This window comes from Sorex fumeus, unplaced genomic scaffold, assembly GCF_029834395.1.
Source record: "Sorex fumeus unplaced genomic scaffold, SorFum_2.1 ptg000122l, whole genome shotgun sequence".
Classification (NCBI taxonomy): Eukaryota; Metazoa; Chordata; class Mammalia; order Eulipotyphla; family Soricidae; genus Sorex; species Sorex fumeus.
In genome coordinates this window covers 17,444,702-17,460,002 of record NW_026606179.1, presented here as the reverse complement: position 1 = coordinate 17,460,002, position 15,301 = coordinate 17,444,702, and the positions used below count along the sequence as shown (strand labels likewise).

General features: G+C 41.4%; 1 protein-coding gene across 1 annotated transcript; it reads right to left on the bottom strand.

Annotated features, from left to right (window-relative positions):
- Positions 1-368: 368 nt before the first annotated feature.
- On the bottom strand, positions 369-15,026 carry LOC130043620 (cytochrome P450 2B4-like). The gene is made up of 9 exons (XM_056136041.1): positions 14,859-15,026; positions 7,609-7,771; positions 7,370-7,519; positions 6,634-6,794; positions 5,970-6,146; positions 3,388-3,529; positions 2,129-2,316; positions 840-981; positions 369-642 (listed from the first exon to the last, which is right to left on the bottom strand). Exons 1-9 carry the CDS (start codon positions 15,024-15,026, stop codon positions 416-418), a joined length of 1,518 nt encoding a protein of 505 aa, XP_055992016.1. The 3' UTR covers positions 369-415.
- Positions 15,027-15,301: the final 275 nt, after the last annotated feature.

Below are 15,301 nucleotides of genomic sequence, written 5' to 3'. Positions count from 1 at the left end.
AAATTTTCCTCCTTTCAGTCCTCAGTTTCCCTAACTGGGAGGGGTGGCAGGAACATCAAGTGACCTTGAAACTCTAAAGTCAATAATTGGTCAACAAAAGGGGGTGGAGTGATAATACAGTGAGTAGAGTGCTTGCCTTGTACACAGCTAACCTAGGCTCCATCCCTGCCATCCTATATTGTCCCCTGAGCACCACCAGGAGTAATTTCTGAGTGCACAGTCAGGAGTAAGCTTACTGGGTGTGGCCAAACAAACAAACAAACAAACAAAAACCCTCCAAAACCCAAACAATTGGTTGACAGAAACCCTTGGTCAATAGTTAAGGACATCTGGGGTGAATGGTTGCAGAAGGCAGAAAGGAGGGGGAACTCCCACTGGGATATGAACAGGGAAGAGTCAGAAGGTCTTTCCAGATTCATTCTTCAGGACTCTGAGAGTCTCTGCTTCCCTTCCACCCTTCCTGGCGGGGAAGGAAACAGAGCTGGAACACAGGGGGCAGTTTCCCCAGCCCGTTCTCCCGTGGTGTGAGGTCAATGTCTTCAGGTGCTTTGGAGGAGCGCAAGGAGAAATTCTGCAGCATCGAAGTGAAGAAGAGGAAGAGCTCTGAGCGGGCCAACCCCTCGCCTATACAGAGACGTTTTCCTGAAATGGTAAGTGGAAGAGAGGGTCATTGGCTCCTGAAAGATTTTGGTGCCCCCACACTCACTCTTGGCACATTCACATGCTCATCTACTTAGATGTACACTTGAAGTACTTTTGTTTCTATTCTTGTCCTCAGTATCAACAATGTGTGCGGGGATAACTGACATCTTCATTAGGTGAGAGAGGGTGTGACTTACCCATGGAGAATGGGATGAAGGCTTCTTGCTTACGGAAGTTACCCTCTGCATCAAGGAAATGGCCAGGGTAGAAGTCATCTGGCTTCTCAAAGTGCAGTGGGTCATGGAGGACGGAACTCATGATGGGGTACACAGTAGTGTCCTAAAAGGTCCCCAAAACCAAAGGAACTCAAATGACCATCCAGAAAGAGCGGTTGGATCAATTATGGAATAGATGTAGATAATGAGCCCCACCCACTATAAAACTCTGTAGTTAGGGTTGAAAGCTTGAAAAGGTTGTTTCCATTTTGTTAAGACTTGTACTCTGAGCCCTCCAAGTCTCTCTCCACCCATCCCCATCAACCGCCCTTTCCCCATTTTCCCAAGACTCTTTGAACTTCTCCAGGATACATCAGCTAAAAGCTGGTTCAGCAGAGGTCTCCAAGGACTCAATGCCAGCATGAAAACCATAGTAATTTGAAGAATTTGTGACCATTTGGCAATCAGGTATAGTAAATATAACCCCTAAATACATCTAAGCTTGGAAATATACAACCATGGGGAAAAAATCAGTTAATGATTTTTTTTACCTGATATTTTTCCTATATTCACAGACCTGACATATATCTTTAGTAAGCCACTATATTATAAAAGAAAACGCACACATCCAGTGAAAAACAAGTGGAACATGATCATGGTATGGATGTAAAGATGGGAAGGAAAGGAGATGTGGCACACTTGTCACCCATATAACCTAAGTGACAGATCCAATCAATATGTTGCCAATCTTTGCATATACATATATCTAGGTGTAATATGTTCATATGAATTTAAAGAAGGTCTGGAAAAAGAAACATCAAATTGAGAATGCTTGTTGTGAATAAGAAGGTAGGAGAAATAGCTTTAAATATTAAGGAACAGTTCTGTTCATTAATTCCCAAAAGTATTATATATTTTTTCAATGAATCTAACAACCAATAATTTTTTCAAATAATATAACAGATGGGAAGAGTAATCTCCCCTCCCATAAATATCTGGAACTAAAAGAATTCTCGTTGTAGTCCAACAAGCAGAAGCATAAACTATAACTTCCTTTTGTTTTTCTTTTTGGGTGACACCTGGCAATGCTCAGGGGTTACTCCTGGTGCTGCACTCAGGAATTACTCCTGGCAGTGTGTGTGGGACTGAATGTGATGCTGAGGATAAAACCTAGCTCGGCTGCATGCAAGGCAAGTGCTCTACCTACTGTACTATTGCTCCAGCCCCTGAACTATAAGTTTCACCCAAGATTTATGCCCTTCTGGTCTCACCTTTGGGAGATGATAACCCCGGAAGTAAGTCTCCTTGATGACACAATGGGGGACACCAATTGGGGTGAGGTCACTGAATCTCTGAATCTCATGGATGACTGCATCTGTATAAGGCATTTTTGCCCGGTCTTCAAGAGCTGGGAGACGGTGTGGGCCAATCACTCTGTCTATCTCTGCTTGAATCTTCTCTGAGAATGGCACACAGTGGGTAGTAAAGAGGGACAAGAACATATTCCCATTACAATGGACCCAACCAAGTCACCCCAGAATGACCTGAAAACCGGAAGTGAGATGGGTGTTGTCTTGTGAACTCTTAACCTGAGTGACCTTCTCATTGCCAAACTCCACTCACACAATAGTTAAAATGCTTTTGCAAATTGCAACATATTGCCTAAGCACAAAAGTTATCTTCCAAACCATTGAGCACATCATTGAAAAAAAAGTTTAACAAATCTCTTCTTTCCTTCCTTCCTTCCTTCCTTCCTTCCTTCCTTCCTTCCTTCCTTCCTTCCTTCCTTTCTCTCTCTCTCTCTCTCTCTCTCTCTCTCTCTCTCTCTCTCTCTCTCTTTCTTTATTTCTTTCTGTCACACCCGGGGATGCTCAGGGGTTACTCCCAACTCTGCACCCAGGAATTACTCCTGGTAGTGCACAGAAGGACCATATGGGATGGGCAGGGATTGAACCCAGGTTGCCACGTGCAAGGCAAACGCTCTACCAACTGTACTATCGCTCCAGCCCCTCAAATCTCTTATTTTTGAGGTATCAGAGTTTAAAATAGTATTAAAATAATTGTTTTATATTTGCAGTATCTCTATCCCAATCCCCCATGAGAATGTCAAAATCAACTGAGAATAGCTTGCTGTGAATAAGAAAGGTAGGAGAAAAAGCTTAAATAAAGGACAGCTCTGTTCATTAATTTCAAAAAGTATACAGTATTTGTTTTCAATAAATTTAACAACCAATAAACGTTGCTTTTAAAAATAATAAAACTGATGGGAACAGTAATATCCCCTCCCATAAATATCCGAAAATAAAAAAAATTCTCATTGTAATTCTACAAGCAGAATCTTGCCAACTTTGTGTCAACCGCAAAGCTTGGTTATAAATTACAATTTCCCACTGGAGACGGTGTTTATTTTTCTTTCGTTGTAGTCAGCCAATCTGTCTTGAGGTTATCAGTTTCCACCCATCCCCAAACTTGTGCAAGTATGATTGCAGAGTACCCCACCCCCTCAAAGCCCAATATCCACCCAGCTAACCTGTGACATCTGGATTCTTTAGAAGGATGAGCAGTGCATAACGGAGAGTGGTGCTGGTGCTCTCTGTGCCAGCAAAGAACAGAGAGAGCACTGTGTGGACAAGGTTTTTCTCGTGGAACTCGCTCTTGGGATCAAAGCGCTCCTGGGAGGGCAAAAACCAAGTCTTCACATCTACTGTTGCAAAGGTTTCCAGTTTTTGGGTCATTTTTTCTTTCTCCCTGTTTCACCCCATATTACTCTGTGCCAATTTATCTTTTTGCTTATTTCACTCTTTCAAAGCCAACAATTTTGCACACACACACACACACACACACACAAAGTAGGGGGCAGGAATAATAGTGCAGCAGGTAGGGTGTTTGCATAGTCTGTGGCTGACCTGAGTTTGATCCCCAGCATCCCATATGATCCCTAAGTACTGCCAGGAGTAATTCCTGAGTGCAGGAATAGGAGTAACCCCTAAGGATCATCGGGTGTGTCCCCCAAACAAAAACCAAACAAAAAATGTGGGCACTGGCATAAAACTACCTAGAATAAAAGGTGGGCACTATGAGTGACCAGCTGTGTGATTTCAGGCAAGGAACTTAACTTTCTTTAGAACCCATACAGTTAAAACATCCAGGGTTTTTGTGTGTATGAAAGTGCTCAACAAACATGAAAGATAAACAAACGGTTGTTGTTGCAATAGTCTCTGTCCTTTTCAGTCATTGGATAATAATATGTTCTTATTGGATATTGCAGCTATGTATATGGGGGTGATGTTGAAGATGCTCAACAGTCCATGTGGCAATTGGATGATTATTCAGAAAAGATATTCCCTTCTTACCAGCAGGACAGACTTGGCCTCCAACTAGTCAGACCAGGTCGCTGGCCAATCAGAATGGAAGGAGGCAATATATTTTCAGAGGCCCCTTGCTGGATGAGATAGTAATTCTTTAGTTGCTATCTTTGTGGTTTTTAAGTATCATTAGGATTACCTGAATTAAGATAGTTTTACCAGTTTGTTTGCCAACAGTTTTTTAAATTTTTATCTGATTACATTAGATAATGTCTCTCATTCATTAAGAAATAACAGAACATTTCTCTTTTGCTATATTTGAGACTGAATGGCATGTGTATTTTGTCATGTTAAATATTTACCAATTCCCATTTCATTAATATTTGATATATTTTAATATCAGAAAGCAATAATGAATTTTATGGAATACCTTTAAAACATATGAATATGTAATATTCTTTGTCATTACCAGATGTTTATCTGGTATTGAAGCAAATTATATCAATGAATTTTATGATATCAAACCATCCTTAATTTCAGGGGGAAAAATCTCACTTGGCCATGATATATTGTTTTAAATGTAATAAATATTTTTATATTTATTAAATAAATATTTATATTATATTAAATAAATGAGATCCACTGTATTAAATAAATTGGCTACACTAGCACGCGACAGGGACGAATGAAGACATTACTGCTGCCCGCTCGAGCAAATTGATGAGTAACGGGAAGTCAAGTGATCAAATGATTAAATAAATATTAAATAAATAACAATGCAGAGTCTCTTGCCCCCACGCCTGGCTGTCCTCACTGGGGCCCCTTGGAGGGGGGCGGGTTGAGTTTCCCTCCCCACCCCGAGCAGAGACCCAGACAGCTGAAGACTTCTGGAACCCAGCCACAGCCATGCTAAGACCACTCTCCACATGTTCAGACGAGCCCCACGCATGAAGGAACTGGCAGAGGAACCCAGGTGTGCGGGACTTGGGGCTGAGATCTCCAAGCCTGCTTGGATCAGGACTGGGCCTCCTCTACCCAGATTCCCCATCTTTCAGTAGCTAGACAGTTACATCCACCAACTGCCGTGTAATCCAACCAACGGCCAATATCCAGAGACCATAAAACCAAGCTCCCGGAAGCACGCGGCCATATTCTCAGCCAGCAACCTCACTTTGTCTAGTTTTTTGCTCTCAGAGAACCCGGCAGGCTACTGAAAGTATCTTGCCCACATATACGCCTGACTTGGAACATCTGTAAAGGTGAGTAGAGGCTGCCCCAAAAGCCTCCATCTCTCTCAGAGAGCCCGGCAAGCTACTGAGAGTATCCCTCCCGCACAGCAGAGCCTGGCAAGCTATCCATGGTGTACTTAATATGTCAAAAACAGTAACAATGATGGTCCTCATTCCCCTAACCCTGAAAGAGCCCCCAATATGCCATTGGGCTACACTAGCACATGACAGGGATGAATGGAGATGTTACTGGCACCTGCCCGAGCAAATCGATGAACAATGGGATGACAGTGATACAGTGATACAGTAATAAATATTAAACACTCTAAATTGATACAAAATTTGATACTGTTTGTTTTTATTTTATTTTGATTTAAAGTTATCTTTTAAAGTCATTTCTGGAAGAGCACCTGCGAAGACTAAGGAATAGGGTTTGTGTTTTTCATCAGTGGGTTATTTTACCCATTGCAAAGAAGTATTTTAAAGTTTAAACAATAGGTACATCCATCATATCCAAACATACTGCCACAAAATTAGGAGTGTCCGTCACCCTCCCATCCACCCCCAATGGTCCTTACCTTGTCCATGTTAATCAGAAAAGAATCAATAAAGTCCTTTGGGGAGCTGGCATCCAGTGTCTTCCGGTGCATCTCAATATTCTCAGTAATAAAATCTTTCACTTCTTGAATTTTGCTGTACAAATGGGTGTGGGTGCCAGGAAAGTGTTTCAAGATGCCAGAGAGGAGCTCAAACACCTAGGGGGAAGCACAAAGACCCCAGAACCTGCCCTATTTTCTGGGATGGTGCTTAGGGCCCAGGGCTTTCACAGTGTGTGTGGAGATTGCGTACTGCAGAGCACAGCCACATCTGAATATGAGTACCACTTACTCACGAACATGGGAATCATGTCCCTCAGCTGAGCAGACTAACACACAGACACATACACGTAGTAGTAAAAGAACAGTGGCACCCTGCTCCATTCATTGTTGTATCCATTGAAGTCCTTTCCCTTAAAGTTCATCTTTTTCAGAGGCCTGGTTCCTACCTCTAATATGACTCATTGTCTCACCTGGGAGTGTGTGTGTGTGTGTGTGTGTGTGTGTGTGTGTGTGTGTGTGTGTGTATAGAAAAGTGACCCTTTGATGTCTTCTTGTTTTAAGGTTTAGGAGAGAAAGTGTCTGATTTCTTCCTAGAGTCCATCCACCCCCAATTTCTGGCCCATTGCGAAATAATTGACCTCACCTGACTGTAGAAAGAGCTGGCAATGGTGAAGATTTCATTCAGTAAATTTAGCAGTCGTAAGAATCGGGGATCATGGTAATGAAAGCGCTCACCAAAAACAATTGAGCAGATGACGTTGGCCGAGATGGAATGAAAGAGGGAGGTTGGGTCCAGATAGGCCCCTAGGGATGAGAGGTCTGTCATGGGGGTTTCTCTGTGGAGTCCTTCTGGAGCTTCTGACCTGGATGTTGCTAGCTTAGTTTGATGTTTTCTTGCACTGTCTCTTGATCAACCCACTTCCACTGGACCTCTACATTGCAGCTTTTCATCATGGGCTTCTCTTATTTTTACTGGTCCTTGCTTTCGCTTGATTTTCTAGGTATTCCTGGGCATTCCTCTAGTCTTATCCCTAACTGTTTAAGTCAATTCTCCTGCCTTTGTCTTTGTGCCATCTTTTTTACTTCGTTGACACATTGTATCTCCCCTGATTGTATATCAATTGCACCCTTTTCTTAAGCCTTTTCTTGAGGTCTCTGCTTCTGGGTTGATCATTGTCAGCATTCTCAGTTTTCCTCTTTCTTTCTTTCTTTCTTTCTTTCTTTCTTTCTTTCTTTTCTTCTTTCTGTCCCTCCCTTGCTCCTCTCCCTCTCTCTCTTTCTCCCATTCCCCATAAGTTATGTTCTCTTGTTCCCTTTCTCTGTCTCCACCTCACCAACCCTTCCACCTGCCAAGCTTTCTCCTAGCCTAAAGGACTCACCCTGGGATTTCCACAGCTCCTTCACTAGACACTGAGCTTCCTCTTTGATTCGCTCCTCAATGCTCCGCTTCCCCATCCCAAAGTCCCTCATGGTGGCCAGAGAGAAACGTCGAAGGACCTTCCAAGATTTTCCATTGGCAAAGATCACACCTGATTGGCATGGAAGAAAGGAAGGATTGACTGATGCATAGTATGCTTTCTCCTCCTCTCTCCAATCTGGAGCCCCATCCCTCACTCACCAGTTCCCTGGAAGACAGGGTCAATGATGGCGATAGGTCCTCGACCAGAGAATGCCTCTGCCTGATCCACTAGGGCTTCTTTCACTGCCTTGTACCCACACAAGACAACAGCAGGTCGGGGGCCCAGGTAGACTGTAAAGACATCGCCGTATTTGTCTCGTAGCTGTGAGAACAAGGTCCAGAGCTCACTCTCTAAACCCAGGAAAACATCATCATGCTCAGACTTTGTTCACTCATTCCTGAGCAGCCTTGATTCCCCTGGCTGCAGCCCCATCAAGGAGGAAAAAGAGACTTGGACTCTGTCTCTCACGCATGTCCTGGTGTCCTGCCGAGTCTCTTGTTTCTCCCAACAACTCTCCCAGTTTTTATTTCTCAAGATTTCAGAAAGATTAAACCATGAAGAATTAGAGACTCTAAGTAAACATGCTATTAATAAGTAAACTGAAGCAACAAAAAAATCTCCCAGCACAGACACTTGAGACCAGAGGGCTTTATTTGCAAACCCTACTATACCTTCAAAGATTTAATTTCTATCCTTCTCAACTCTTCTTCAAAACTGAAGATGTGGGGAAGCTGCCAAATCATTCTAGATGACCAGAACTACCTTTAACCAAACCCAAACAAGGACATTACACACATACCAAGAAAAGAAGATATCCCCATAAACATACATGCAAAGAATCTTCAACAAAATGTTTTCACGGTCCTCCCGTTGTTCATCGATTTGCTCGAGCGGGCCCAGTAACGTCTCCATCATGAGACTTGTTGTTACTGTGTTTGTCATATCGAATACATCACGGATAGCTTGCCAGGCTCTGCCATGCAGGCGAGATACTCTCGGTAGCTTGCTGGGCTCTCCAAGAGTGGCGGAGGAATCGAACTCGGGTCGGCCATGTTGGCCGCTTGTAAGGCAAATGCCCTACCGCTGTGCTATTGCTCCAGCCCAACAAAATGTTATCAAAACAAATTCAACAATGTAGCAAAGGGATCATATACCATCAAGTAGGATTAATTAGCAGGATCCAAGGATGGTTCAACACTATTTTTTAACCAATCAACAAGATACAAAAAAAAAAAGGTAAAAATCGCCTACTTACCTGAATAGATGCATTGAATGTATTTTACAAAAATCAACAATGATTTATAATAAAGTTCTCAATTAAGTATTATGATCATACACCACCACTTTAATCAAGGTCACATATGACAAGCCCATGGCTAATATCACACTTAACTGTGAAAGGCTAAAAAAGATGTTTTTAATGATTCTTACTAGGTGCCAGATTTTACAATGCTGTCATACTTTTCATGTGTACATTTTCCCAACACAACCCCCATCACTGAAGTGCCATCTTCCTTCCACCAGTGTCCCAGAGAACTCTTCCAGGATGGCCCACCTTAATTCAGTTCTATATGCCAAATGTACAGTATCAATGACTTTGACCATTTGTTGTTTTCTTACCGTGGTTTTAATATTCCACATGTGAAAGAGATCTTTTAAGAATTATTTTTCTTAAAATAAGAGACATGACAAAGAAGCTCATTAATCCCATTTTTATTGAATTAGTATTGGAAGTTCTTGCCAAACCAATTAGGCAAGAAAAAGAAAAAGCCTTCAAATAGGAAAAGAAGTAAAATTGCCACTATTTACAGATAACATATTCTGTATGAAAAATATTAAATGCTCCATAAAAAACTGTTAGAACTAGTGAGCAGGTTTAATAAAGTAGCAAGTCACAAAATCAATATATTAAAATTAATTGCATATCTGTACACTAACAATAAGTTACCAGAAAGAGAAATTTAAAAAACAATCCCATTTATAATCATAACTACCCAGGAATAAAAGAGTAACTAGGAACAAATTTAACAAATTTAAGAAGTGAAAAATCTGTTATGTTGGAAATTATGAAATATTATTTTAAAAAATTGAAGAATACACAAAGAAATAAAATGATGACACGTGCTTATGTATTAGAACATTTAATAGGTTAAAATGTTCATGCTGCTCAGAAAAATCTATAAATTCAAAAAATAGTTATAGAAATTCCAACTGCATATTTTACAGAAACAGAACAAACAATACTAAATTTTGCATGGAACTACAAGAGAGGCCAACTAGTTCAAAGCAATATAGAGAAAAAGGCAAAAAAGGCACAACAGTCAAAGCAATATTAAGAAAAAGGCATTCCACAGGGACTGGGAGGGGTGGGGGGTGGGGTTTTATTGGGGTTCTTCATGGTAAAAAATAAGTTTTGGTAAAGGGAAATGTGCTTGATATTTGCATGACTGAGACCTAAATCTGAAAGCTTTGTAACCTTTCCCATGGTGATTCAATAAATAAATAAATAAATAAATAAAATAAAATAAAAAAATTTTAAAAAAAAGAAAAAGGCATAATGCTCCCTTATTTCCTATTATATAACAAGGCTATTGTAAAGAAAATGATATGGTATTATCATAAAGACAGATACGTAGATCAAGAGAGTAAAACAGAAAGCCAGTAATAAACCCCATTCAAAAGGTCAATACATTTACAGCAAAGGAAAATAAAGAGCTGGGAAAGGACAGTCTTGTCAGTAGGTGGTATTGGGAAAGCAGAAGGGTCATGTGCAAAATATGGAAAATGGACAAAACTTTACACCATACACAAAAATGAACTCAAACTGTCGTGAACACCTGAATGCAAGACCTGAAATATAAAGCTCTTTCAAGAAAATACAGGACACCCACATCCCATGGTCTCTGTCCTGTAAGTGCCATATTAACAGGCAGTTTCACAGCCTCATGACTAATCTTGGAAGAGATGCCAAGTCAAACTAATGAAACTCAAAGGTACACGAGTCTTCAGGCTGAACCCTTTGGGGTCTCTTTGGGAGTGGGTTTGGGTGTGGGCCAAGAATTATTCCAGTTCCTCAGATCCTGAAGGTCCTAGAGCTGTGCAACACCTCCAAATTCCACAATACTGACAGCCCAGTTGTTGTGTAACAAATTAGATGGGAAAGTAGCATAGAGGCCCAGGAAGCTCAGTAAGTGAAAACAATGACATAGAAGGCTCAACTAGCAACAAACAGCTCAGTAAATCCTCAGACAATGATTGTAATAGCATCATTGTGAGTTATAACAATTTTCACAATTTTTCTTTTACTCAACTACTTCTTTTTAATAATTCCACCCACCATTTTGTTGTAACAAGCAATAAAAATTAAATTATTTTGTGCCTGCCAAAGACACAGGCTTGAGGGGTGGATGGAAAATGTGACAACGCTGGAGGTAAGATCACACTGGTGGTGGGATTGATGTTGGAACAATTTAATGCTCAAAACAACTGTATTATAAACAACTTCGTAAACCATGGTGCATAAATGAAGTTTAAAATTTCTTTCAATGAGAATATAGGTGGCAAGCTCCTTGACATCAGTCTTAGTGTTGTATTTTTTAAAAACCCACAGACAAGGTAAAGGTAAAAGGTAAAGGCCCTCCCATTGATCGTCGATTTGCTCGAGCGGGCCCAGTAACGTCTCCATTTGAGACTTTGTTGTTACTGTGTCTGGCATATCGAATACTCTTGGTAGCTTGCTGGGCTCTCCGAGAGGGGCAGAGGAATCGAACTCAGGTCGGCCATGTTGGCCACTTGTAAGGCGAACGCCCTACACACTGTGCTATCGCTCCAGCCCAAAAACCCACAGACAAGAGAAGCGAAAAACAAAGATACAGGACTGCATGAAACTAAAATTCTTTTGTGCAGTGAAAAAAAATCAACAAAAGGAAAAAGCAACAGGCTGGACTGGATAAAGTATTAGCAAACCATACATGAGATTAGAGGCTTATGTTCAGGATAGTAAAAGAATCTATACAATTCTATAACAACAAAAGGATCTGATCCCCCAAAGTGGACAGAGGGTCTAAATAGCATTTTCCCACAGATGACTTAGAGATGGCCAACAGGCCTGTGAAAAGATTCTTAGCATCACTAATCACCAGGGAAATGCAAATCAAAACCACAACACAATATCATCTTGCACTGTCAGAATAATCATCATAAAAAAGGAGAAATAACAAAAGCTGGCAAGTCTCCTGAGAAAAGGATCCCTTCTGCACTGTTAGTAGGAATTTAAACTGCTGCAAACACCATCCATAGAAATCAGTGTGGGGACCGGGAGATAGTACATAGGTGAAGGTGAACGCCTAGCTTGTGCCTCATTTAGATTCAATTTCTGACATCACGTGATCCCCTAGCATTGGCGAGTGTTCTTCCAGCACCACTACGTGAGGTCTTAAAGATCCTGATACTACCAGGGTAGCCAGGATATCCCCACCTAGTAACATCACATTTTCAGTCCTTGCACTGAAGCAATTAACCAAGAATCACCAGTGGGGGGTCTCATGTCTCCTGAACATTGCTTGGGAACCTCCTATACACAAGATAAAGATTAAAGATAAAGGCCCTCCCCTTAATCGTCGACTTGCTCGAGCGGGCCCAGTAACGTCTCCATTGGAGACTTTGTTGTTACTGTGTCTGGCATATTGAATACTCTCGGTAGCTTGCCGGGCTCTCCGAGAGGGGCGGAGGAATCGAACTCGGCCGCGTGTAAGGCAAACGCCCTACCCGCTGTGTTATCGCTCCAGCCCTATACACAAAATATAAATAAATGAAGGAGAAGGAGGAGAAAGAGGAAGGGGAGGAAGAGAGGGAGGAGGAAGAAGAGAAGGAGGAGGAGGGCAAGGACGAGGACGAGGAGGAGAAGGACGACGACGACAATCAGTGATGAGTTTCTTCAAAAATTTTAAAATAAGGAGCTGGAGCAAGTAGGGTATTTGCCTTATCTAACTGACCCAGGTTTGATTCCTGACACCCCATATGGTCCCCCAAATACCTACAGAAGTAATTCCTGAGGGCAGGGCCAGGAAGTAACCCCTGAGCATTGCTGGATATTACCCCAAAAGCCCATTTTTTTCCTTAAATAGAACTGCCATATTATTCAAAGTCTAATCATGGCTATTTATCCAAAGGGGGGGGAAAGCATTAAGTAAAAAAGACACAGGTACCTCCATGCTTGTTGCAGCATTATTTGCAGTAGTAGAGATAGGGAAAAACCTAAATAGCATGAAAAACTAAATAGGTCCATAGATGGATGAGGGAAAATAAATACAGAAAATAAATACAGGTTTTGAATCCTGTCCTTCCCATTCCAGCCAGCTCTGTGACCCCAAGTCCCGCATTTGCACACATCGGGGAACCACTGCAGCCCTGCCCTCCATACTGCAGCCACCCCTTATATAACCCCCGGGCTGGGGTCTTCTGTAAATTAAATCAGGTGTGCTAAGTGGTCCCACTGGCCACACTGACACCCAGAACCAAGCAGGTGCATTATTCCTCCCATCTCACAAACTCTAAGGGCTGCTGAGGTTCTATATTCGGTAATAAAATACCTCCATAATAACTCTGATATCTAAACTGGAAGAATCAGACCTACCCCTGTCTGTCCCACTGAAATATCATTTCAGGGTCATGGAAATAGAATAACAGGTAATATACAGTAGTTCTTTGCCTAAAATATCAAATTAGATCAGTATTCAAATAATTTGGAATCTAAAGCTCAACTGTTAGGACCCACAAAATTCTAAGAACAACAAGGGAAACAAAAGAATTCAGCTGCACTGATAGACAGGGTCAGGAGTTCAGGCAAGTCCTTGAGTTCAACAAAAATCTTGAGCTTTTAGCCACGTAGAAAAGGACCTCAAATCAACACTACATACAATAACCACAGAAATTAAGCAATCACTGGAAAGTAAATTCGATTTAGCTTAACAAAGAATTGATTCAGATTATGAAAGAGGTCATACAAATGGAATCACAGAAGTTCAAGAATACAATAGCAAGCCTTAGCAACAGAATTCTGAATGTGAAGAACATATCTGTGACAAAATACAAGCTGACAGCAATAATAAAGTAGTAAAATAGAAAAGAAGTAAAAGAATGGAAGTGAATGTAAGATTGTAGATTATAAGAATAATCTTACATTATAGCAAGTATAGCCAGTGGAATAACTCAGAATCATAGGAATGCCATCAGGAGAGGAAAAAAGAGAAAGAGGAGAACAAAGAACAACTGATGAAAGGAAAAATAACTGTGAACTTCCTCAGTCTCTGGAGGGAAGCCTCGGCACAGCCTCAAGAGTACCAAACAAAATAGACTCAAGAGAAACAACACCAAAACACATCGTAATCAAAACAGTAAAAACCAAAAAGAGAAATAGACTACTTAAAACATCAAGAGAGAAGAAAAACCTCAACTCAAGGAAAATAATGTAAGAATCACAATAGATATCCCACAATTCTATACAAGCAAGAAAAAAGTGGAATGGTATATTCAAAGAACTGAATAAGAAAAATCAACCTAGAGTCCACTACCCTGCAAAGTTATGATTCAGATTTGAGGGAAGGATAAAAACCTTTCCAGACAAACAAAAGCTGAGCACATTGGTTACAACTAAACCACGCCTGCAAGAATGACTAAAGGAGACCCAACTGAATGTAAGAAAATATTTGTACTCAACACATCAGAAAAAGGGTTAATATGCAAGATCTATAATCACAAAGACTGAAAACAACAACAACAAATTCAAAAAACCCTATAAAAATGGAGAGAGGAAATGCACAGATATTTCTCTGAAAAAGACAAGGGGCCATTAGGCACATGATAAAGTGCTCATCTCACTAATTATTAGATAAATCCAAATCAAGATGACAAGGAGATATTATCTCACAACAGCAAGAATGGCACCTATCAAAAACAAATCTGTGAACAATCTGTGTGGGTGGGGATGTGATGAGAAAGGAACTCTCATCCACTGCAGGTGGGAATGTTATCCAGCTCAACCCCTAGAAAAAACAATTAAAAAATTTCTTAGACAAGAACTGATATGGTGTAGCATCTCACTTCTCATTGCCTACCTCCCAGGACACAAAAAATTTCATTCAAAAGGATGTATGGTCACCACTAATTTATGCAGCACTTAGTTAAAAGCCTGTGGGAATTTTCCCATTCAGTCAACTTCCCCACAATTCCTTCTATGTTGTGTCAGTGAAGCACATCACATTGGATTGTGACTGCACCAACAGATCATCTCCAGGAGATCCTTCAAGGTCCCAACCCAAAGTCTGATTTTTAACTGCCTCATTATCTAGGATCTGTTTACAACTTCCCACCTCCTGCCACCCAACCCTGCTCCCTGCCCCCATCTCACCGCCAGGAAGGACTTGAGAAAGCCTTTGGGATCTATTTGCAAAATGTTCCCCAGGAAGGGAAGAGGTCGAGGTCCAGGAGGAAGACAGCCCCTGGAGGTAGGGTGACTCCAGAGAAGCAAGAGACCAAGGAGGAGGAGCAGGAGGAACAGGACAGCCGAGAGCACCATCGTCTCCAGTGTGCCTGTCTCTCTCCTTTCCGTCCCTAGAAGCAGGATTCTCTATTGGTTGTTTGTGTATTATTTCTGTGGTGGCTGGAGAGTTGCCAATGATCTACCTTGGCAGAACTCCTGGTAACTCTCCAGAGGCATTTGGGAGTCCAAAAGCACCAGGTGCTACAGAAGCCAAGAGGGTTTTTTTTTTTAATCACTTGAGGTTGTGTTCCAAAGGACCACTCATAATGAGTGCTACAGTGGAGAGCACGTACCTGGAGCAAGAATACAAC

Bases quoted from the DNA above. Each gene is read 5' to 3' on its own strand.
- LOC130043620 (XM_056136041.1), bottom strand. From the start codon at position 15,026: ATGGTGCTCTCGGCTGTCCTGTTCCTCCTGCTCCTCCTCCTTGGTCTC. The intron at 7,772-14,858 runs GTGAGATGGGGG...TTGTTCTCACAG, and splicing joins TTCTCAAGTCCTTCCTGGCG to CTACGAGACAAATACGGCGA. The intron at 2,317-3,387 runs GTTAGCTGGGTG...TGCCATTCTCAG, and splicing joins AAAGAATCCAGATGTCACAG to AGAAGATTCAAGCAGAGATA.